Source organism: Sus scrofa, chromosome 1, assembly GCF_054392235.1.
Source record: "Sus scrofa isolate SSC_HxYL_T2T_F1_AM1 chromosome 1, Sscrofa_HxYL_maternal_Yorkshire_Landrace_v2.0, whole genome shotgun sequence".
Taxonomy (NCBI): Eukaryota; Metazoa; Chordata; class Mammalia; order Artiodactyla; family Suidae; genus Sus; species Sus scrofa.
The window spans coordinates 44,279,219-44,304,361 of NC_139383.1; the positions used below are offsets into that span (position 1 = coordinate 44,279,219).

At 38.0% G+C, this 25,143-nt stretch overlaps 3 protein-coding genes across 4 annotated transcripts in view; 2 read left to right on the forward strand and 1 right to left on the reverse strand.

The window, feature by feature from the left end:
* Nucleotides 1–8,330, forward strand: part of GOPC (golgi associated PDZ and coiled-coil motif containing) — a 44,949-nt gene extending 36,619 nt beyond the window's left edge. For both annotated transcript variants that reach the window (XM_003121242.6, XM_003121241.6), the window contains 3 exons: nucleotides 576–740; nucleotides 3,071–3,251; nucleotides 6,609–8,330. In XM_003121242.6, the coding sequence (XP_003121290.1) occupies nucleotides 576–740; nucleotides 3,071–3,251; nucleotides 6,609–6,739 (477 nt within the window). In that variant the 3' untranslated portion in view covers nucleotides 6,740–8,330. The remainder of the gene's footprint in view (nucleotides 1–575; nucleotides 741–3,070; nucleotides 3,252–6,608) is intronic.
* The window catches only part of PHF3 (PHD finger protein 3), a 1,103,753-nt gene that overhangs the window by 85,134 nt on the left and 993,476 nt on the right, over nucleotides 1–25,143 (forward strand). The gene's annotated exons all lie outside the window — the stretch shown is intronic.
* Nucleotides 17,912–25,143, reverse strand: part of DCBLD1 (discoidin, CUB and LCCL domain containing 1) — an 80,303-nt gene continuing 73,071 nt past the window's right edge. The window contains exon 15 of the mRNA XM_084958381.1: nucleotides 17,912–19,949. Within this exon, the coding sequence (XP_084814507.1) occupies nucleotides 19,867–19,949 (83 nt within the window). The 3' untranslated portion in view covers nucleotides 17,912–19,866. The remainder of the gene's footprint in view (nucleotides 19,950–25,143) is intronic.

Consider the following 25,143-nt stretch of genomic DNA (forward strand, 5'->3'; position numbering starts at 1 on the left):
TAGTAGGAAAAATTAAGATATATACACACACAATTATGATTGCAAGCTAGAAAGTAAAATGTATCAAGTACTCATTTCAATGATTTTGCTTGCACATTTTTTCACATTTTAACACCTGTGAAATTGAGGTTCATATTGTAATTACTTTTGTGGTACATAAAGTAATTGTCTTACTATTCATAGTGACTTAGAGCTGATAAATTCTAATAGTGCTGTGGACTACTAGTACTTAAGATATTTTTATTTATGTTTAAGAGAGCTCAGCCAATTGGGTTGTAGGTTTGTTTTGGTTTTTTGTTTTTCAGTTTTGTTTTGTTTTTTTCTTTTGGCTCTGGAATGCATTTTAAGAAGCACATGTATGATATTAATCACTTTACTTAGAGGTAACTCTTTGATATTCATAACAATTTGATTTATCATTACTTAAGTAGCAAGTAGTGTTTCAGCATTTATAGAGACGGTATAGGTGCTTATTGGAATAGGTCTATAGGAAAATATTTATCAGAATAGTCTGACTACACAAAGGTGAACTAATTTACTGCCTTTTTTTTTTTTTTTTTTTCCCCCCTGGTTAGGGCGGAAAGGAACATGGCGTTCCAATCCTCATTTCTGAGATCCACCCAGGGCAACCTGCTGACAGATGTGGAGGGCTGCATGTTGGAGATGCTATTCTGGCTGTTAATGGAGTTAATCTAAGGGACACAAAGCATAAAGAAGCTGTAACCATTCTTTCCCAGCAAGTAAGTTCTCTTTATGTAACTAAAATTGGATCTATCAGTTGTTACCTTTTTGAATCTATTGAATGCCTTATACTTTCCTAGGAGGTTTCTCAGGTAGTAAAGTGTTTATATATAGATACTAGTTTCCTTTGACTTGAGCTTTTATAAAAGATATTCAACCAGATTTACTGGAAAAAATTTTTATTTGCTTTTCTTTACAGTTGTATACCTTTGAGTATGTTACTTAAGTTCTTTGTGCTGCAGTGTCTTTATCTGAGAGCTGTAAGGATTAATAAGTATGTTAATGTATATAAAGTGTTCAAAACTTAGAAACAGAACATCACTAATGACTAAAACACTGTACAAATATGAAGTGCTACAGAACAAACAGTACTAGAAGTGGATCAACTTTAAAGTCATAAATGTTAGAACTGAAGGGTCCTTAGAAATCATTTAGCCCAACTTTATTATTTAAAATAAGTGGACTAAGCTTCTTAGAAATTAAATGATTTACTCAGCGTTGCAGAACAAATACATTATAGAGTTCAGATTCATATCCAGGGATCATATTTCGTATCCAGAGTACTTAAGATGCTTTTTTTTTGGTTTTTTCCTTCAAGAATAGGGTTGACAGAATTAGAGAGGTGTTCATTAGTACATTGAGATGTTTGTTAGATTATCAGTGTAGTATGCCAGGGTAGAATTGAATCTCAAGAGTTGAAAGTCACTTTTAGCTCATTTAGTTCAACTTTACATGATGATGCATAAATATCTACAGTGTCAAGGGAGGACTTGTTGTTGATAAAGCAGTCTATTTCATTGTTGTACACTACCGATTTTTAGAAAGCTCTTCCTCGTATTAAGCCTAAAATCTCTGTCTTTGTGACAGCTACCCACAGACCTGATTCTGTCTTCTAGAACTTACTGTAGACCACTGCATTTATTCATCCATCTCCCCAAAATGGTATTTTAAAAGCATTACCCAATAAGGGAGATCTAAGAATGCAATACTAACCTCTTAAAGTTGGTGTTTTCTCAGCCAAGCTTGGCTGTCATCCAGTAGGGTAAGAGTGGGTTGAAGGGCCGCTGTGCTCAAGGAGATGTAAATAGGAGGTTCATGAGATACAAACTTTTAGGGAAACATTAAGCACGTGTTCCAATTCTGAGGTGTAGGCTTAAACTGCTAGGAAAGAGGAGCACCCAGAGAAACTTAGTGAGGTAGCAATAAAACAAAGACATGGTTTCTTTTGAGCAAAGGCAGGCCATAATTTTCAGAGAATTACAAATACTAGACTTGTGTGTAGCGACTGTAGTCTCCTATTAAATGAAAATTATAGTTTGAATTTTTTTAACATAAAATAACCTGTAACTTTTTACTTGAACGTAAAGTTGTTTTTAAAGACTAATATTACACATTTAGTCTCATATAGTAGAAAGAGCAAGGAGGAGTCAAATTTCTATTTTTCTCTTTTACCTGTTCATCTTATTGGAAGAGTTACCTCCTCTCTCCAGGACCGACTCAGGTTCCTGTACAAGAGACTACAATAAGGTTATTCTAAGGATTGAAGAACATAATTTTATATAGTAAATACAGTAGTTACTATTACTACTGAACAGAATACCTTGATGTACACCATGTCTGGCCTTCAGTGAAAGTTAAGGAAAGGCTTAAGTCTTGTTCAGTAAGAAACAAAAAAATCAATGTATAGAGGCTTCTTGAATTAGGCAAGGAAAAGTTTGTGTGATGCCTTTAGGTGCAACTTTAATATCTGACTATTTAGATGGATTTGCTGCATTGCTGCTGTGTAAAATATAAAATGGCAAAATGACTGTTAAACTGAACATTTGTTTCAAAATTCTATAAGTTAAGTAGCTAAGCAATCTTTTTTAAATTTTAGGTTTATTAGCAAAAATACTTTGATCAGAGAGACCTGTAACATTAGAAGGAAATTACTTCTCTCTCTTGAGTTTTTTTTTTTTTTTTTAGGGCCACTCCTGAGGCACATGGAGGTTCCCAGGCTAGGGGTCGAATTGGAGCTATAGTTTCTGGCCTACACCATAACCACAGCAACGAAGGATCCATGCCACATACACCATAGCTCATGGCAACACTGGATCCTTAACCCACTGAGCAAGGCCAGGGATGGAACTCCCAACCTCATGGTTCCTAGTCGGATTTGTTCTGCTACACCATGACGGAAACTCCAAGAGATTCTAAAATTTCATTATTTGTTGTCTTGAAAGAAGCTTCATCTGAGGTTCACTACTACTTCTCACTGCAAAGAATTTGGAAATCTTTTAAAATTATAATTATGATAACTTGGTTTCCTCATTTTCTTTCCCCATTTTAGCGAGGAGAAATTGAATTTGAGGTAGTTTATGTGGCCCCTGAAGTAGATTCTGATGATGAAAATGTAGAGTATGAAGATGAGAGTGGACATCGTTACCGTTTGTACCTTGATGAGTTAGAGGGAAGTACTAATCCTGGTGCTAGTTGCAAAGACGCAAGTGGGGAAATCAAAGTGTTACAAGGTAAAAACCACTCAAAAGCTTTTAACAATGTATTTGTCATTAATAAACTTTAAAAAAATATGAAATTTTTAGATGTTCTTCAGCAACACTGTTTTAGTAATGGGAAAACCATTATTAACTGAATGGATAGCTTTCCCTTGTATAGCATAGCTTTATTATAAACCAGTAACTATGACAAAATTTTATTTATGTATAAGTTCCCCATTCATCTTGGACAAGTACATGACCACTTACTGAACTATTAGAGTGATTCAAGTTTTCTAGACTCTGAAACAAAGACCAGCATGCCTTTTAGAGTAGATAAATCTTAATGTTATCTTAATGTTTTAATGCACATTCTTTCCTTTCAGTGCAATGATTTTATAGGCTAAATATGGATAAGTGATTCGCTGTTACCTCATGATTGTTAGTAAAATCTGGATATGTGATCTTGAAGATTTTTGGTTTAGTTCCTTTACTATCATTTATACATATTTTAAAGAAAAATTCTAATGCTTTCTTTTACATGGAGCAGAGGTTCCTAAATTCTGATCCTTGGATCTTTGGGGACCCCTGACACCTTTGAAGGGGTTCTTGAAGTCAAAACTTTTCAAACTAATACTAAGGCATTGTTTGTCTTTTTTTGCTGTGTTGATATTTGCACTGATAGTACGAAAACAATGAGGATAAAATCACTGGTGCCTTAGTATGAGTCAAGGCAGTAGCATCACCTTACTAGTGGTCATTGTGTTCTTTCTTGCCATCCACTCAGAATAAAAAAAAAGAAGAAAATGCCAGTTTCTTTCAAAAATATCCTTGATGAAATAGTAAAAACTATTTTATTAAATCTTGACCCATGAGTACGTGACTTTTTAATATTCTTTGTGATGAAATGGGAAATATGCATAAAGTACTAAGTCTGTCTGCTGAACTAAGATACTGATTTCAAGGAAAAGTACTTAAGTGATTAAGTTGCTGGCTGAGCTGGCCTTTTTTTTTTCATGGAGTGATAATTACTGCTTGAAAGTATGACTGACAAATAATGGTTGTTCAGATTATTTGGCAGCCATTTTTTAAAAAATGAACAACTGACTATTTATTGTCAGTGATAAAATGTGAGCCTTCAAGTGAAAATAAGAATTTTATAAAATATACATTAACCACATGAGCTTGACAGCTTTCCAACACTTAAAGAACTTTTCTAATAAAGATTGGTGGTGATATTAATGAATGTGATTTTTTTGATATCATAAAATGAAAAGTGTCAACTTTTGCAGTTGCTATTTAACTCAGTAATCTAATATTTTTCAAATGACCAGTGCATGAAGTTACTAAATCCTGTGTGGTAAAAGAGCATTCAAGGTACAAGACAGACAAATGAATTTCAGTGTAACAGAGTGTGAAAGTTCATTGATACAATTTTAGATTCTGCATTGTCAAATTTTGGTATAAGATCAAAGAATAATATTTAAATATTAAAATAATATTAAAAATAATTTTGTAGTAAAGTATAGTTGATTTACAATGTTGTGCCAATTTCTGCTATACAGCAAAGTGACCCAGTCATATATATATATGTATGCACTCTTTTTGTCATATTATCTTCCATCATGTTCTATCCCAAAAGATTATATATAGTTCCCGTCACTATACAGTAGGGTCTCATTGCTTATGCATTCTATATGTAATAGTTTGCATCTACTAAACCCAGACATTAAGGGTATTTGCAAAATGATAAATGATATTCTTCTGACTAAATTTTTTGGAAAATAGAATTATTTTCACTAAACAAATATATTATTTGTGTTAATGTTTATGAGGTTTATTGTCATCTTTAACAAAATAATAAATTTTTTTAGATTTGTCGGTTGTAATTACTAATACGGTAAATGTCATTATCTCACATAACATTAATAACCCACATAAACAAAAGCTCTTTGCAATTCTCAGTACTTATTGTGTACTGGCATCTTCAGACGAAAGTGTAAGCATCTTCAGAACAAAAAGTTCAAGAACTTCTGGCATAGAATTTTATAGTGAACTGATGAACTGTTGCCCTTTTGGTAAATCCATACATTATGAATTATCTATACAAACTCAGCAATAGCAATCATTCTCATGCATCTTGAACAAAACTATTGCGGCAATGTATCAAAACCTTACACTGTTGAGCCGCTTTTCCTATGATTTTACTGTCTTTCGCCTTCTATTTTTGGTCAGGATTAGAAGACTCATCCCTTCCGTTTTGCAGCTAAGGTTGAAAGGCTTTTCTGTCACCTGTGTCAATTGCAAACTACTTAAAATGTGCCTGAAATAACCAAACGAATACTTTTATGATATATTAACTGACTTAAGTCATAGAAAATGTATCCATTGGTTATTTTTTAGCACATGTCCATGCTTCAGAGCTCACTAAATAGATGACAGTGAACTCTCATTTGTTTGCAAGGCTATTATCTATTTTGTAGATTAATCAAAATTAATTTTAAGTTTTATCTGGTCATTGTCTTAACAACAAATCTGACTTAGTGATAAACTAGTGTGTGCTTCCGTGAACTGGAAAATAATCTGAAAGCAAAGTATAAAAGAAAACTCAATTTACAATACAATAAGTATTAGTATAAGTAGAAATGACTGAATTTTGTGATTGTGTGTCAAAATTCAAAGTTTCATGGAAAATTTGCTAGGAAATTTTATATAAATTTTAGATAGGTCCAATAGGTAACATTTAAAACATCCGTACAATGTTTGATATCTGCTATAAGAAGGAAGAATTCCCAAAATAATGCCATTCGCAGCAACATGGATGCAACTAGACATTCTCATACTTAGTGAAGTAAGTCAGAAAGAGAAAGACAAATACCAGATGATATCACTTACATGTGGAATCTAAAATATGGCAAAAGTGCACCTATCTACAAAACAGAAACAGATTCGACATAGAGAACAGACTTGTAGTTGCCAAGGGGGAAGTGGGGGGCAGGGGGGTAGTAGGATGGACTAGGCGTTTGGGCTTAGTAGTAGATGCAAACTCTTACATATAGAATGGGTAAACAGTGAGGTCCTACTGTATAGCACAGGGAGTTATATCCACTCTCTTCAAATAGAACATAATGGAAGATAATATGAGGAAAATGTGTATATTTGTATGACTGGGTCACTTTGCTGTATAGCACATATTGATACAACATTGTAAATCAGCTATACTTTAAAAAAAAAGAATTCCTTTGTCAGAAATTGCTGGCTTGATTAATCCAGAGCTCCATTATTTGCCTTGTACTATTATTATTAATTACAGTGGGCATTCATTCCTGCTCAATAAAATTAGGACTTTTTTTAAAAACTAGGAAATATCTGCTTTCTTTCTCTTTCTTTTAGGATTTAATAAGAAGGCAGTAACTGATGGACACGAAAATGGAGACCTAGGAACTTCAAGTGAAACTCCACTAGAAGACAGTGCTTCTAAATTAGATGATCTGCACAGTCTGTATCATAAAAAATCTTATTAAATTGACTGTATCTCCAGACAAGATTATTCAAGACTATTCTGAATTTGGGGCACTAGGGAAGATGGTGACAAAGACTGTGCAAGATCAAGGGAGGCTATTTGTTGCCTAAATGAAAGGCGGGTACCTCAGGGCTTCATGTGAACAATTCTCAATGCATAAAAGTCCTTGTTTTCTGTGGTATACCATGATTAGCTATTGCATGTAAAGCAATTTTGATTTTCTTAAAATTGTAAAGCACCAAAGCATGTGTTTCCCAAAAGGATATTACTAGGCTTTTAAGTACCAAATGAAGCACTACTGTTTTATTTGATTCCCTTTTCTTTTAGTAGAAGGACAATGCTAACTGGAATTTTTGAAGAAATAGCCTTTAAATATAAGAGAATAAATGAATTTGTATTGCATATTCCAGAATGTTAAGTGTGGTGTTTCAGAGAACAAAATGTACTCAATGAATTGCAGAAATGTAGGCTTGACTTAATTTTTTTTAAAACTGAAAAAATGGTTGTAGTGTTTTAAAAAAATTTAATGTGCTTCCTGATATCTAGATCAGTTCTTAATGATCATTTATTATAATGAGTTTGCTTTTCATTGTTATTCATGCAGTGTAAAATAGTTTTCTTTAAGCAATCCTTTATCAATCAATGCTGCACTAGAAATAGTTTCAGAAAAGTTATTTTGTACATTGTACTTTTCTGGTTTTTAAAAGAAATGCAGATGTGTGTAAAATATCTGTTTTCAATTATGTTAATCTGTGTGCATGGTATTGGAGCATTACATTATTAATGTTTAGTCACAAATGCTTTTTTTTCTGGGATCCACAAAAGACAGTCTTAAACATTTTGAGTTGTTCATAATGTTTGTCTTGTGATAGTCCTGGCACTTAACAATTCGTTTTTCTGTCAGTAAAAGCAAGCTCAAATTTATTATTGTGTCAATGAAATACTTTTAGTTCAAACAGCACTTTTCTTTCAAAGTAACTGATTTGCCAGTCATTTAAAAAGCTGAGGCACTGGTGGTTAAGATAAGGTGAGCACATTTTGATATGGTAATTGTTTTGGTTGGCTTGTCTTGTCAGTGTTATGTTTGACTAAAGTGCTTTTCATATGCAAACTAGATCTGCTACTTCTTTCATCCCAGGAACGAGCATGGAGTGCCTCCTGTCTTATTTACTGCTCGCAGGCCACTATACCCTACAGGGGAAAAAGAAAATATTGCATTTAAAAAGGTGATAGTTTTGTCAGTATCACTGTTTTTAAAAGATATACATTTAAGGGAATATTAATTGGGAGAAAGCCTGTAAGGCTTTTAGAATATTATCAGTATATCATTTCTAATATTCAAATGTTATGTGATATAAACACCTTCTCTTGTCTTTTCTGAATGCACTATATATTTGTTCATGGGTAAATCTATAAAATGTATATATTGTATTTGGTGGTTTTGCTATTTATAAATTTTATGTTTTAACTATAGGTCATTTATGATTTGTTTGGGGTGGTTTTGTTCATCTGTGTATCACCATGTTAATTTGTAATGGAAATGTACTTCAGAATATATATGGTTACTTATATTAAAATACCTTATAGCAGAACATTGCCTCTAAGCAAAAGCTAGTATTTTAATTGTACCACTGAATAAGCAAGCTTTGTGTTGTTGTTTGCTCTTGACAGGCTAGGTCTCTTGAAAAAGTTTTCTCCTTATACGTCCCCCCTACTCTAAACACATACCCCCCATTCATGACGATATCTGCAAACTGGATTTTAGCCAGTGTATTTATTTAGTCAAAAAAAAACCCCATTGTTGCATATCTGAAAACTTTTTTGTTTTGACTTAAAACCATGTTATTCCTGTCTTTTTAAAATTATTATTATTTTTTGGCTGTCCCAAGGCGTATGGAGTTCCCAGGCCAGAGAGTAGATAAGTATTCTTATCTTTTTAAAACACAGCCTGGAATGGGACGGCCATGGCAGGTTTTCAGAGAATATCCTTTATCTACTAAAATTGAATCCTTAGGAAATATTAGCTAAAACGTTTTGATTTTTAAGAAGTAATATATCTATAAAGAGTTTTTTTAGAGAGCCTGGAATTGGCATTTCTATGAGGTGCTATGTAATATGAAGGATTGTATGAGATGGTTATGATATAAACTCCTTGCTTGGGCTGATAAGCAGAATGAAAAATTTTCCAGGTATTTTAAAATTGAAAAGGTCAGTTCTCATTTCATTCCTGCTTCACCTTGGATTGCAAGCCTCTGTGAGAGCACTGTTACTTAGATGCTCCTATGAGATTTCCATCAGGTGCTTAAAAAGTGTTCAGTTAAAAGTTCATTTTAGAATATATAATCTTTGGGTGATGAACTAATAATTAAACACTTTTTCCAAAGGACTAATTGAGAAGCAGTTTTTGTGTTTTCACCTTTATAGGAAAGAAACTCATCATATGTTTCTATACGAAACCCAACAGATAAGGAGAGAACTATTGCAAAGCCATTACTATTAAAAAGGAAAAAAAAATTTACAAATGTACACACAAACAGAATAGCTGAGAAAAAGTTTTAAGAGTGTGAGGGTTGTACGAATGTGTATGTATATTTACATTTAACCTCTAAAGTTCTAAGTTTCTGTTGTGAATATGATGACAAACAACATTTGGGTTATGAAACTTGTTAAAAATAGATGTAAAAGACATGAAAATGTTGTGAGCCTTGGTGATGTAACCGAGTGGTTCTAACGATACCCACATCATGTGGAAATTCTCAGGCAGGGACTGAACCTGTGCCACAGCAGCAACCTGGGCTGCTGCAATGACAATGTTGGATCCTTACCCACTGCACCACAAGATAACTCCTCTCCCAGCTTGTCCTTGGTGCTGGTTCCATCCCTCCAACAATGGACTTATCTTCTTCTCATGTTTAGAAACAAAATACAGTGATTCATGTGTAAGTTGACACTTCATACATCCTTATTATGTAATCCACCATCCACCTGTCCATTCTTCCACGTAGGGTTGGCCTCGGATCTATAGGATTTATGACAAATGTATTATATCTAATTGCATTGAGTTATTTTTTATGGGTTTGTGAATAGAGATGGCATCTCCTACATTAAAATGGTATTAATCTCATTTAAAAATAAACATTTTACTATTCTTTCATGTTAAATATTATTTATTTCCAATAGCTTCTATTATTTATACAATTAAGTCATAAATTCCATGCAAAGGCTGAACCTAATTTCTATGGTGGAACCATTTTTTTTTTTTGGTAGGAATTAACTGCTTGATCTTACAAACTATTTAATTTGAGTTAGTTAAAAACATGTTGGTTGGAAGGAGCTGCCAGAGAAACCGTGGGACCAGTCTGCTGCTGAAACTTAGCAGGTGCAAAAACTCTTGTCACCTTGGCTAGTTTTTAACGTTACAGATACTGATAGTCAATGTCTTTGAGGATAGCACTGATAAAAATTAGAAAACAAATCTTGTTAAACACTATGTAAGATGATATTCATCCATTTTATTATCTAAGCATATGTGATTTAGAAGTTCCCAGATTGTTTGTAAAATAACTTTTAGAAATGTCTATAAACATTGTTCGGTTTGTTTACCTCATAAGTTTTATATGTAGTCACTTATAGTCAACCTAAGAACTAGGAGTAAAATGTGTAGGAATACCTTTTATTTGTCAAGGGTATTTGAGGTCAGTCAGGAGGAAAAACTCACAAATGGTTGTCTTACTCTAAGTATTACTGCAAATCAGATTGCAGAAAATTACTTGAGTTATGAATATTTAGAGGTACTTTTTGGCATTAACTTTGATTTAGTCCTAATACAGTATGCTGTGTATCGGTTTAATCTCCCATTTCACCAAGCAGTTTGGGAAAGTTTTCCCCAGAATTCATCCACATAGGATATTGTTCAATTTATGAAATAGAAGAGATTATTTGCATTTTCATTGTTAATCAGTGTTCTGTTTTAGGTGGCTTTATACTTTTTAAACTGAAAGGTGTTGTTGCAAATTATGATGTGCTATTGGTGCTAAATATTTGTCTGATAATAAATCTTTTTTAGGTGTATTTTGAGAGCTACAGTCACTGTCTTGGCAGCCAGGAGAATGCGGCTCTCAGCTCTCCAACAGGAGGGAGCATGAGGGACTGAAGGCCTTCTGGCTGCTGCACTCTAAAGTCTAAAGTCGACTTTCCTCAATGGCTGGGCTCCGCCTCACATGCTGTTGTCAGCCAGTGCCTGAGCATGGTGGGATAGGACTCTTTGACTTTGGCTCGAAGACCACCTGGAGGCCTTGCCAGACTCCAGGATTGCGTTGTAATCTCTTAAGTTGCTTTTACCCAGCCTTTCTTTTTCATTACTTGGGGTCATGCCTGCATCAGGGACTGGTTGCCTCCTAGTCTCACACCTACCCCAGATCCCTCCCTGTTTTTCCTCACCAGTATTGCCCCTAATAAATCTGTTACACAGCTGATCCCTTCTTGGTCTTGGTATCTGCTTCTTAGAGGACCCAGACTAATACAGGTGGACCCAGGAGCAAGATCTGAGGAAACAGGTTGATAGGAGATTAGGAACTGGTTCATCTGCCACCCAAAGGATGAAGAGAATGACATCCTGGCTGGTAAGTGGCACACATAAGCCTTGGCACAAGGTTATGGCTCAGTTACTAAGTATTTCACAGATGGTGTGCAGAAGAGAGATCATAGAAAGCTTGAACCTTTTATCTTTAGAAAGTCCTGCTTTCAAGGTTCACCTGTGGCTGGTGTTCAGCAATTTGGATTTCATGAGCATTCCCCCACCTCCATTCCCTAATTGATAAGGGCAGTTTACTGTGCCTGAAATGTTTGTATAGACAGTGGGGTTACGTTGGAACACCTGCTTTCCTTCTGGGAATTGTGAATTTTGGTGTATGCTCAGCAAACAATGCCTGTGTGACTGGGTATGATGAAAACCTGGGACTTCTACACCCAGGTTCAGACAAGCTTCCCTGGTGGATAGTATTTTATGCATATTTACACATTGTTGCTGGAGGAATTAAGCTCATTCTATGTGACTCCACTGGGAGAAGACTCTTGGAGCTTATGCCTTTATACTTTGTTCATGTGCCTTTTTCCTTTGCTGATTTTGCTTGGTGTTCTTTCTCTGTAATAAATCATAGTTGTGAGAGTTCTTCTGTGGCTCAGCAGTAACAAACCCGATTAGTATCCATGAGAATGTGGGTTTTATCCCTGGTTTCACTCAGTGGGTTAGGGATCCTGTGTTGCAGTGAGCTGTGGTGTAGATCGCAGAAGCAGTTCAGATCCCGCGTTGTTATCTATGGCTGCGATGTAGGTGGGTAGCTGCAGCTCCAATTTGCCCCTAGCCTGGGAACCTCTATATCACAGTGCAACCCTAAAAAGCCAAAAAAAATCAATCATAGTTGTAAGTATAGGTCTGTGCTTAGTCTTGTGGGCCCTTCTATCATGTTTCCAACATGGTAGTGGTCTTAAAGACCCTAGACACAGGTGGTAACTTAAGCAAGAATAGGCAAAAATCCCCATGGAGAAGAATTCTACTGTAGAAGCTCAGTGAGGCAAGCATTTGATAAATATGGGAAAGACAGTGTCTATGAGAACAGCGTTGGCTGGTTACTGCTAGTTTTTATTGATGACCTACAGAATGGTAATGAGAGATTGAGGACTGTTATCAAGCTGTTAATGCTGAAATTTGAGAGCCAAAGGACCGCGGAGGAGCTTACAAGGAGGCCTTTTCTCCTGCAGTGGAAAGGTTGAAACAGCTGATATTCAATTCTGATCGTTCAACCAAATTCTGTTTTGTGAAATTCAAGGTGCTGCTGGGGAAAACCTCAGCACTTTGGTTGTTTCCATGTCTTGGCTATTGTAGATAATGCTGCTATGAACATTGGAATGCATGTATCTTTTCAAAATAAGAGTTTTCAGTTTTTTCGGGATATATGCCCAGTAATGGGGTTGCTGGAACATATTCTAACTCTATTTTTAGTTTTTTAAGGAATGTCCATACAGTTTTCTATTGTGGCTTCACCGATTTACATTTATGCTAATAGTATAGGAAGTTTCCCTTCCCTCCATACCCTCTCGAGCATTTATTATTGGTACACTTTTTTTTTTTTTTTTGCTTGTTTAAGGCCACACCCACGGCATATGGAATTTGCCAAGCTCTAGGGGTCGAATTGGAGCTACCAACTGCCAGCCTATACCACAGCCATAGCCATGCAGGATCCAAACCATGTCTGCAACCTACACAACAGCTCATGGCAATGCCGGATCCCTGACCCACTGAGCAAGGCCAGGGATCAAACTTACATCCTCATGGATACTAGTTGGATTCATTTTTGCTGTGCAACAATGGGAACTCCTATTTATACACTTTTTGATGATAGCCATTTTGACCTGTGCGAGGTGGTTACCTACCTTGTTGGAGCTTTGATTTGCATTTCTCTAATAATTAACAGTTAAGCATCATCTCACATGCCTGTTGGCCATCTGTATGTCTTCTTTGGAGAAATGTCTGTATCTTCGAGAAATGTATACTTAAGTCTTCTGTGCCTTTTTTTTATTGGGTTATTTTTTTTTTTTATTTTGAGTTGTATGAGTTGTTTGTATATATTTTGGATATTAATGTTAGTCACATCTTTTGCAAATATTTTCTGCCATTCCACATGGGGTCTTTTGGTTTTGTTAATGGTTTCCTTTGCTGTGCAAAAGCTTTTACGTCTGATTAGGTCCTATTTGTTTTTACTTTTATTTTTCTTGTCTTGGTCTGATTATTGCTCTGATTTATGTCCAAGAATTTTGGTCTATGTTCTCCTCTAGAAGTTTTATGGTGTCTTGACTTATATTTAGGTCTGAGTTTATTTTTGTATATGGTGTGAGGAAATGTTCTGGTTTCATTGATTTACATGGAGCTTTCCCATGCCGCTTTCTTTCTTTCTTTTTTTTTTTTTTTTGTCTTTTTGCCATTTCTTGGGCCGCTCCCGCGGCATATGGAAGTTCCCAGGCTAGGGGTCGAATCGGAGCTGTAGCTGCCAGCCTACACCACAGCCACAGCCACGCAGAATCCGAGCCCTGTCTGCAACCTACACCACAGCTCAGGGTGACGCCGGATCCTTAACCCACTGAGCGAGGCCAGGGATCGAACCCACAACCTCTTGGTTCCTAGTTGGATTCATTAACCCCTGAGCCACGACGGGAACTCCCCATGCCGCTTTCTGAAGAGACTGTCTTTTCTCCATTCTATATTTTTGTCTCCTTTTTGTAGATTAATTAACTGTAGGTATGTGGGTTTATTTCTGGGGTCTCTATTCTGTTTCATTGATCTATATGTCTCCTTCTGTGCCAGTACCATGCTGTTTGGATTACTGTGGCTTTGTAGTATGTCTGAAGCCTGAAAGGGTTATGCCTCTAGCTTTGTTCTTTCCCCTCAGGATTGTTTTGACATTTCTGGGTCTTCTGTGGCCCTGTATAAATTTTGGCATTTTTTGTTCTAGTTCTGTGGGAAATGTCATGGGCATTTTGATAGAGATCAAATTAAATCTATAGATTTCTTTGGGTAGGATAGTGTGACCACTTTAACAATGTTAATTCTTCCAATCCAAGAGCATGTGTTATTGTTCCATTTCTTTGAATCATATTCAGTTTCCTTTATCAGTGTTTTTGTTTTTTTTTTTTTTTTTTTTTTTTTTTTAAATTTTATTTATTTATTTTTTGGTCTTTTTTGTCCAGGGCTGCACCTGCAGCATATGGAGGTTCCCAGGCTAGGGGCTGAATCGGAGCTGTAGCCACCGGCCTACACCAGAGCCACAGCAACGCGGGATCCGAGCCGCGTCTGCAACCTACACCACAGCTCACGGCAACGCCGGATCGTTAACCCACTGAGCAAGGGCAGAGATCGAACCCGCAACCTCATGGTTCCTAGTCGGATTCGTTAACCACTGCTCCACGACGGGAACTCCAGTGTTTTTGTTTTCAACATACAGCTCTTTCACCTCCTTGGTTAAGTTTATTCCTAGGTTGGTTTTTTTTTTTTTTTTTTAATGTGATTTTTAACAGGATTGTGTTTTTACTTTTTCTGATATTGTTAGTGTAGAAAAATGCAACTAATTTCTGTATATTAATTTTGTATCCTGCCACCTTCACATTCCAGTGTTAAGATAATTCTAATTTTGTATATACTTATTTAAAATAGCCTCCAAATTTATAAAGTAGGAGTTCCCGTCGTGGCGCAGTGGTTAACGAATCCGACTAGGAACCATGAGGTTGCGGGTTCGGTCCCTGCCCTTGCTCAGTGGGTTAACGATCCTGCGTTGCTGTGAGCTGTGATGTAGGTTGCAGACGCGGCTCGGATCCCGAGTTGCTGTAGCTCTGGCGTAGGCCGGTGGCTACAGCTCCAATTCGACCCCTAGCCTGGGAACCTCCATATGCCGCAGAAGCGGCCCAAAGAAATAGAAAAAAGACAAAAAAAAAAAAATGTATAAAGTAAAATTTAGTAGAACCATAAGAATGTTATAAAAATCCATCACAATAGTGGAGATTGCAACAAAACTTTCAAAGAAATCAGGAGAGAAGGAAGATTTAAACAGCAAAAATAACAAGATTGATTTAAATTTCAAGTTAAGAGGTGTTTAGTTGTAAAAGAAAAACCTCCAGGAGTGCCTATCGTGGTGCAGCGGAAACGAATCCAACTAGGAACCATGAGGTTGGGAGTTCGATCCCTGGCCTCTCTCTGTCAGTTAAGAATCTGGCATTGCCATGAGCTGTGGTATAGGTTGCAGATGCCGCTAGGATCCTGTGTTGCTGTAGCTATGGTGTAGGCTGGCAGCTCTAGCTCCAATTTGACCCCTAGCCTGGGAACCTCCATGTGCCTCAGGTGCGGCTCTAAAAAGAAAACAAACAAAACAAAAAAACCCTCTAGCCTGTAAGTAGGATGATAGATGAATGGACTCTAAGAAGGAAAATTAGACACACAAAAAACACATCTAAAATTTAGATCCTATGGGGAGTTCCCGTCGTGGCTCAGTGGTTAATGAATCTGGCTAGGAACCATGAGGTTGCAGGTTTGATCCCTGACCTTGCTCAGTGGGTTAAGGATCCGGTGTTGCCCTGAGCTGTGGTGTAGGTTTCAGACGAGGCTCGGATCCCACGTTGATGTGGCTCTGGTGTAGGCCGGTGGCTACAACTCCGATTAGACCCTTAGCCTGGGAATTTCCATATGCTGTGGAAGCGGCCCTAGAAAAGGCGAAAAGATAAAAAAATAAAAATAAAAAAATAAATAAAACTTAGATCCTATGGAGAGGTAAAATTTGCAATTTGATAAAATACCAACAGGGGGCAGAAGATTCCAAATGTGATATTCTACTTTCACCTGTTGTTAGGGCTAGAAGGCATTATGAGGATTATCAACTAAAATACTCTGTATTGTGAGAATACATAAACTGAGGACTAGAAAAGATTACTTTCCAGGGTCACACAACTAGTACATGTCAGATACAGGGCATAAATCCCTCTCTTGATTCAACTTTAACAGGTTGTATTCAAAGAGGGAAATGAAAATATAGATGAAATTGTCTTCTCAGGCTTCCTCTCTCAAAAATTATTTTTATTTTTCTTAAATAGTGCAAGGTTTGATGGAACTACAGTTAATTCTGCTTTGGGCTTTTTTTTTTTTTTAAGGGCTGTACCTGCAGCATATGGAGGTTCCCAGGCTAGGGGTCGAATTGGAGCTGTAGCCACTGGCCTTAGCCACAGCCACAGCAACACCAGGTCCGAGCTGAGTCTGTGATCTACACCACAGCTCACAGCAACTCTGGATCCTTAACTCACTGAGTGAGGCCAGGGTTTGAACCTGCATCCTCATGGATACTAGTCAGATTCATTTCTGCTGAGCCACGAAGGGAACACCTGCTTTGATTCTTTTTAAAAATGATGGTGAGGAAGTTCCCGTTGGGGCTCAGCGGTAACCAGCCCGCAGGTTTGATCCCTGGTCTTGCTCAGTGGGTTAAGGATCTGGCATTGCCATGAACTGTGATATAGGTCTCAGATACAGCTTGGATCCCAGCATTGCTGTGACTGTGGTGCAGTCCAGCAGCTGTAGCTCTAATTAGACCCCTAGCCAGGAAACTTCCATATGCCTCAGGTGCAGCCCTGAAAAGCAAAAAAAAAAAGTTGAGGAGTTCCTGTTGTGGCTCTGTGGTAACAACAAGCCAGACTAGTATCCATGAGGATATGGTTCGATCCCTGGCCTCACTTAGTGGGTTAAGGATCCAGTGTTGCTGTGAGCTGTAGTGTAGGTTGCAGATGGGGCTCAGATCTGGTGGTGGTGTGGCTATGGCTGGCAGCTGCAGCTCCGATTCCACCCATAGCCTGGGAACTTCCATATGCTGCTAGTGCAGCCCTAAAAAAGCAAAATAAATAAATAAAACGATAGTTGAACTGGATTTGAATTTCACTAGAAATAGTTTCTCTGTAGCTGAGTGCAATTATACTATTAGAACGCAAGAACTCCTAAAGTTACAACTAGATTCCTAGGTTGTTGAGACTGTAGCACACCCCCTCCCACCATGCACAAATGCCCTCTGTGTCCCTAAATTCCCATATTTTTGGTAAGCAATGTTTATGACATTCAGGGAGGTGTCGTTTCACTAGATGCTTCCCTATTGTCATTCTCACCATTGTTAAGGGCATTTTTACCCCTGCTTATGGCTGTAGCAAGTGGATTGTGAGCTTCTGAAAGCAGAAAAATAGAACTAAAATTTTTTTTCAAGTAATTTTTCTGGGGGGAAAAACAGTTAAATAAATTGCTGGCTATACAAATCATAAAGAGAGTAAAGGTAAATGTAAAAAAGAAATGAGGGAAAAATAGCTATAAAAGCAGGGAGAACTGAAAGAATAATGAAAGACTGTTTTGTTTAATTCTGTATGAATATATTTGAAAACCTTTCCGAGAGAATATAATTTACCAAAACTAAAGTTTTAAAATCTAAACAGATTTCCATAGAAAAAAGTTGTCAGAGTGTTGCCCACCCTGACAAATTACTGCAGTACATGGTTTCACCAGGCAATACTCCCAAGCCTTTAAAGGGCAGATTACTCCAATGCCTAGCAAGGGAGGAGCTTAGAAAGAGGAAAAAGAAAACAACAACAACAACAACAACAAAAACTTCTAAATTGTTTTTATCAAGCTAATAAAACCTGATAAAGATTGACACAAAGAAAAAAAAGAGCTACCTCACAAAAAATATTAATGCAGAAGTCCTAAATCAAACATTATTACTATGAACTCAGCAGCATTTCAATAGATTCACACACCATAATTAAATGTGTAATGTTAGGACAACTAGTGGTATTACTAATCATTTAGCTGGGTATACAGAGGGATCTTAGAGAAAAAAATCACTTGCTTCTAATTCCATAGATCCTGAGAAGGCATTGGTCAAAATTCAACACCCACTCTTATAAAGAAAAAAAAGGACATAACATAGTAACATATATCCCCACATAATCTATTCCCCAAAGCCAGCATCATGCTTAGTAGGGAGATACTAGAAGCATTTAATATGGTGCTGGAGGAATTAAATGTATATGTAAGCACTGTTAAAGGAGGTTGTACCTGCATTATTTGCAGACATTACGATCACATTCCCCCAAAACTAAATCAACTAAAAGCTACTAATAACAATAAGGAAATTCAGTAAAGGAGCGGTATATAAGATCATTCAGGACAAATTAATTATGTATTAAAATAGATGTCTGTAACTTCTAATACTAACATAGTGCTTATCAGGGGGCAGGCACTGTTCTAAGAGTTTTACACATTTGTTAAGTCTTGTAATGTTCAGCAGAACCCCAAGAGGTATATATACTGTTAGGCTCTCCATTTAGAAATAAGGAAATGGAGTTATAGAGGGGTAAAATAACATTTTCTTGGTCACACAACTAGAGCAGAATTTGAATCCAAGCGATCTAGTCCCAGAATTCATGCTTTTCTTCCACTAGAGCCATACCAGTTCTTCACATAGAAAAGGAGGTGTGGGGCCATTTATGATGACAACAACAAAAAACATCTAAGCATAAATAAAAAAATGTGCAGTACTTATATGAAAACCATTGAAAATGCCGTGAAAGGATGCGAAAGAGGACTTGAACAAATGCAAAGGGATACTATAGAAAATAAAATTTCCATTAGAAAAAGAACGAGGGCAATTCCCATCATGGTGCAGCAGAAACCAATCTGACTAGCATCACTGAGGATGCCAGTTCCAACACTGGCTTCTCGAGGATCTGGCATTACTGTGAGCTGTAAGTCGCAGACGCAGCTCGGATAATTTGTTGTGGTGGCTGTGGTGTAGGCCCACAGCTATAGCTCAGATTAGACCCCTAGCCTGGAAACTTCCATATGTTGCAGATACAGCTCTAAAAGCCAAAAAAAAAAAAAAATAGAGTGAATGAATGGGAGATAAAGCATATGGAAATTCCAGGAGGCTTAGTCACTCTTGGAAGAGAGGGCAGAAGAGCTTGAGATACTAAGGGAGAATTATTTACATTTGTGATAGATTTGAACAAGTTTACAGGCTGAGACTGTACAGCAGAAATTGACAAAACACTGTAAATCAACTGTAATAAAAAAATATTTTTTTGGGGGGTGCTGCACTCATGTCATATGGAGGTTCCCAGGCTAGGGGTCTCATCTGAGTTACAGCTGCTGGCCTAAGCCACAGCCACATAGGATCTGAGCCATATCTGCAACCTACACCATAGCTCATGGCAATGCTGGATCCTTAACCCACTGAGTGAGGCCAGGGATCGAACCTGCAAGCTCAGGTCGATTCGTTTCTGCTGCCCCATGATGGGAACTCCAAAAGTATTAATACTTTTATAAGAAATTTGTTAAAGCCAATTGACCTATTCATAAGGATATGTATATGATCTTTTTCCGAGACTCTTTAATCTTCAAATAAAATGATGGCTATGGATACTTTAAAAAAAAAAAGTTAAGTTCTTAGTGCATTAAATAGTTCAGTATAACTATTTATTCGGCCACAGCAACATAGGATCTGAGTTGCATCTGTGACCTGTACCATAGCTCATGGCAACACGGGATTCTTAACCTACTCAGCGAGGCCAGGGATGGACCCCACATTCCCATGGACACCAGCTGGGTTTGTTTCTGCTGCGCCATGCCGCAACAGGAACTCCTAAAAATAAAAATAAAAAATCTTAAAATTATAGGCCAAGAGGAAAACATCAGTTAAAAGGGAGAAGTTGCAAGTGTCTGCAGTGGAGCAACAGGATTGACAGTGTCTCTGCAGTGGAGGGACTCAGGTTTTATCCCCGGTCCGGTGCAGTGGGTTAAGGATCTGGTGTTGCCACAGCTGTGGCATAGGATTCAATGTCTGGCCCAGGAATCCATATGTGGTGGAAAAGGAAAAAAAAAAATGTGGGGGAGGGTTGAAAATAAGGGAAATAATAATAATTGGAGTAGATGCAGCTTTTTGTGGGAAGAGGGACAGGTAGTTCTAAGATCTGATTTTAACAACTATTAGGTGAGGGAAGTGGCATGATCTCAGAGTAAAGTGAGATTGTGCAGAGTGGCATTGCTTTGGAATAGTCCTGAGAGAGATGGAAACAAAGAGGGAATCTAAAATAAGTGAAAATGTTGGAGAGTAATGGGTCCCAGGTAAATTGGAAACTGGCAGTTTGTAAGGGCCCCTATGTGAAGAGTTATGCAATATTCTCCTGCTGCTGTGATGGAAATGTGAAAATGGTATCCTGAAGGAGACTTGCTTTGTTGGGGCCTCAAGGTTTGGCATTCTTGGAAAGGCAGTGGAGTGAAAACGCTTAAAACAGTTCAAGTGATGGATAGGGAAGAAAATGCAACTTAAAAAGTTTAACAATCAGAGGAAAATGATAGGATCTAGGCATTAAATAAATTAAATCTCTTAATGAATGAGTAGGATGAAAGGTGAGGAATCAGAAGAATTGGAGGTTTTGAGCAGAGATAGAATTACTAAGATTTCAGAGCTGGAGATCTTGCTGATAACAGGTGTGGACATGTGTGGAGATGGTTTAAATGAACTGCAGGTTTCTAGAGTGGATGTCAGAAAATCTTAAAAATGACCATGCTGGACACTGAAATTTCCCACTTTTCCACATGGTGTTGGAAGACTATTTAGGTTTGGCAGAAAGGAGTCAGTATTGGTCACCTTTGTGTGCAAAACACTGATATAAATTAGACCTCACAACAGCTCTTTTATAATCCTTTTCACTTTAGGGATTAAGAAGTAGGTTTAGAAATCACTGGTGTTAAAAGATACACTGAGGCATATTAACATTTTAAAGAGTTTGAGTATTTATGGATTCTAATTGGGTAGCAACAATTGGGAAGTGGTTGGAAGCACTCCACTCAAAAGAACCAAAAGAAAGACTTAGTGAAAAATTCGGAAGCAAAACAAGGAAATTATTTGATCGGCTCTTGCTTAAATCTCAGTTGGCTGTTTGCGATTGGTTGCCCCAGGTTTCCATTTTGTAACCCTGAGGTACTTCCAACTTCCAGCCTTAGATTTTGGCTTGCTTACCTAGGCTGCCACGTTGGTCTCATGGCCTCCTTGTTTAATTTAGCACCAGTATTGTGCTTGACATCATGTATTTTAAAAGATTAAATCCCAGGTGAAACTGAGTTCTATAGGGGTCTAAAGCCTTTGCTATTGGTAATCACATGCTATCTCCTGCCTGGGGTGAGGATGAGGTGGATGGAAGCATCATTCCAAGATGGCAAACTAGATAAGAAAGAAATTGCCTGTAAATTCCTGGGTAAAATAAAATCAGAATTCTATAAAAGGCCTAACTAATCTCAAGAAATAAAGGGAAATAGCCAGGTATCAGAATCAAGGGAGAAACTGACGAGTAGGGTGACAGACCCTGACTGGAACTGAGGCTCTGGCATCCTGGGTGGGGGAGGTTTCAGTTCCTTAGATGCTGGGCATTTAGCCTCCAGGGAGGGGCAGGAGACAAGATTTGGGATTAGGCATGGATGGCAGGAACAGTGAAAGGGTGAACCTAAAATAATCTGCCCAGTAAGACACAACAAAGGATGAATGGTCCTGGATGACATGGAATTAGCCTCCCCTGAGGAATTAAAACCAGAGGCCTGTGCTGCACGTAGGCCTGGGTTAAATTTTAAGTACAGTCTAGGAGCCACCAATCCAAAAGTTAAAATAAAAACAGGTGCTGGGTGAGTGATACTCCTGGTGTGAGACTTGCCAGATTTAGCAAATAGAAATTATAGGACACGAATAACTTTTTAGTATAAATCTGTCCCATCCCACAGAACATAAACTAAAACTTATTTGTTGTTTATTGGAAATTCAAACTGAACTGAGTATCCTGTATTTTATCTGGCAGCCCCACCTGGTATACCTGATAGATACAAATTCAAAACCTCTCAGAGGACATTATCACGAAGTTTTCACAAGGAGGAAAAAGCCCTGCTGAGGGAGGCCTCACCATCAAAATTCTGAAACTACACAGAGACACCAACCATCCCAAATAAGTCAGTAGAAACAACAAATAGGACAGAGCCCCAAGAACTTGTGTGCCCATTTCATGGAGCAAATACCCCTTGAACACTCTTCTAGGAGCTGGAAATATTTAGGGAACAAAACAGACAAAAATCATTTCCCTCAGCAGATATGGTCTAGTGGGAGAGTCAGATAATAAGAAAATAAAATTGTGTTGGATTAGACAGTGACACGTGTTAAGGAGAAAGTGAAGCAGGAAAGACAGATAATGTGGCAGGGAGAAATGTACAGTTTTCGGACAGGGAGAGGGAGGAAGACCTCAGGTGAAAGAACAAGCCATGCAGATATGCAGGGGAAGAGCTTTCCTGGGAGAGAATAACAAGTGCAGAATGTGCTCCTGGCATGTGCAGGTGACAGCCAGGGGGCCCATGTGGCTGGAGGGGAGAACAAGGTGGGAGAAGAGGTCGGAGAGGTGAGAACACAGTAGGGGATGCAGATCACAGGTCTGTCCTGTCCAGCAAGTAGCCACATGTGGCTATCTGCACTTAGATAAATGAAAAGTCAACAAAATTAAAAATTTATTCCTCTGTCACTCCAGCCACATTTCCAGTGCTCGATGGCCACATGTGGCAAGTGGCTACCCGACTGAGCAGTTGGGAGAATATCTCCATTCTTGTAGAAATTCTACTCAACAGTGTTGCCAGAACCTTATAAATCATTGCACAGGCATGGGCTTTTACTCTAAATGAGATGAAGATTTCAAATGATTAAAAGAAGGAATCAAAGGCAAAGAAAATATAGACAATGTATAAAAGGACAGATTTGAAGAATCAACAGACCCTCCAGAAATTTTTTAAATTGACATTAAAAAAAAAAAAACCTCAATGACTGAATTAGATAGCAGAATTGGAAATTAGTAATATGTTATCCTATACAGTGTTGTTCCCCCTCCCAGGTAATAAGGAAACAGGTGCACAGAGGTCCAAGTTCCTTGTCCACCATGAACTCAACCACTATGCCATGTTGCTTTTTAGGAACTTACCTAGAACGCAGCATAGAAAAAAAGAGATGGAAAATAAGAGGCATGAAGAGACATGGGGGAGAGGATGAGAAGTTCCCAATGAGCATCCAGGAATTCCAGGGGTGAAGGAAGAAAACAGCAAAGAGGCAAGTAGTACTGGGAAAAGGGGCTGAGAATTTTTCATAGTTGATAAAGAGGAATCCTAAGATACTAGAAGCTCAAGCCTCAAGTGAAAACAAACGAATTCACAGCCAAACACAAAGTAGCAAAGTTGCAGAATATCAAAAGCAGCATGAAAAATCTTTAAAGCATCTCATCTAGGGGGATTTATTCCCAGGACAGGCAGAGGCTGGAAGAAGGACACTTAGCGGGAGGTGAGATCTGCAGTGGGCCATGAACCCAGCAGTGTGGGTTCGAGGGGCAGTGGGTGACTGGGTGGGCTGCAGGTAGGGACAGGGACTGCTAGGAGGACCATATTCAGCTGTAGCTTCTCATTAGTGGGACTCAGCTCCTCCCAGGTTCTGCAAGAGCCTAGGCATTCAGTCTTGCTCAAGTAAGTGCAGAGTGATCATTGGTCTCAGAACCTTAATAACTATTTGGCATATGAATGAATGAATGCAAGAGAAGCATTTTGAGAAGTGTGAGGCCACACTGGTGGCTACACTTGGATCACTGAACTGATACATGAATTTATGAAAGGCCTTGTGGGGATGTTTTTATGAAAGGCTATTCATGGTATCTATAGTTGTGCCTATTGTATAAATGTGATTTCAGTTTCTGCTCGGAATCTAAAGCAGGGTAAAATAAACACAGAAAAATCTCTAGCATTCTTTCTAGATATTTTCTAGGCTGACTATAAGCACCAGTGCAAGTGTAAATAATAATAACAGAACCCAGAGCAAAGTTTCAGCAGCCTTGTCAGAGCAGATGTGTTTCTGCCACAATTGTAAGAAATGAGAGAATGCAATCTTTGCCTCCCAATAGTATTTGATAACATGGAAAACAGAACTAATCTCACTCCCACCTTATCATGTGTGCTAATGTTGCAAAACAATGAAAAAGAAAAACAGTATTTTTCTGCTCTTATCCTCTAGTTTAGGCTTGGCTGTGCTGGGTGTATCAGACAGACTTTTGAGCTACCCATCCTCGGCTACAGAGAGGCCATCCTGAGGAAGTGGTGTTCCAAAGCCAAGCCCTATTCTCCCCTGTCATGATTAGATCATGTGTATAGGGAAGAAATATGACAGATGGACACAGCTCCGCTGTAAAGAAGTTTGTTCTGTGGACTAATTTTTTAATGTTAAAAATATATACAGCCCAAATGTCCCAATTAATTCTTATCTGGAAGCCTTGGAGGAAGGCACGTTCACATCCTTTTAGAATAGGAAACTGAGGCTCAAGGTTATGTAATGACAAACTGAATATATAAATGGATCATGGCCAGATCATAAGTAAAAACAACTCTGGCCAGCAACCTACAGCAAGAGGCATAGGAAGCCAATTCTTATCCATAGTAACCAGCCCAGAAAGCAAGCTGCTAGAAATCAGACTTGTAGCAAGTCAGACTTTTATTTCTGGTAACAATCCAGGAAGCCAAACTAAAATACACCTGAAACAATTGACCACAAACTGCTAGGATTTGATTAATAACTGACAGCATTCCTGATTTTGTCCCCATTTCCAACTTAGGACCAATCAGGGGGAAGCCAAATATGCACCTCTAACCAATTATAGAAGATGACCCCCTTCTAGTTAATCCATCCTGCAGCCTCCCCTAGCCAAGAGCCTCCATTCAGGGCATATTTGAAGACTTCCCCTTTTCCCACTGTAAAGCTTTCCCACTCCTCCGTG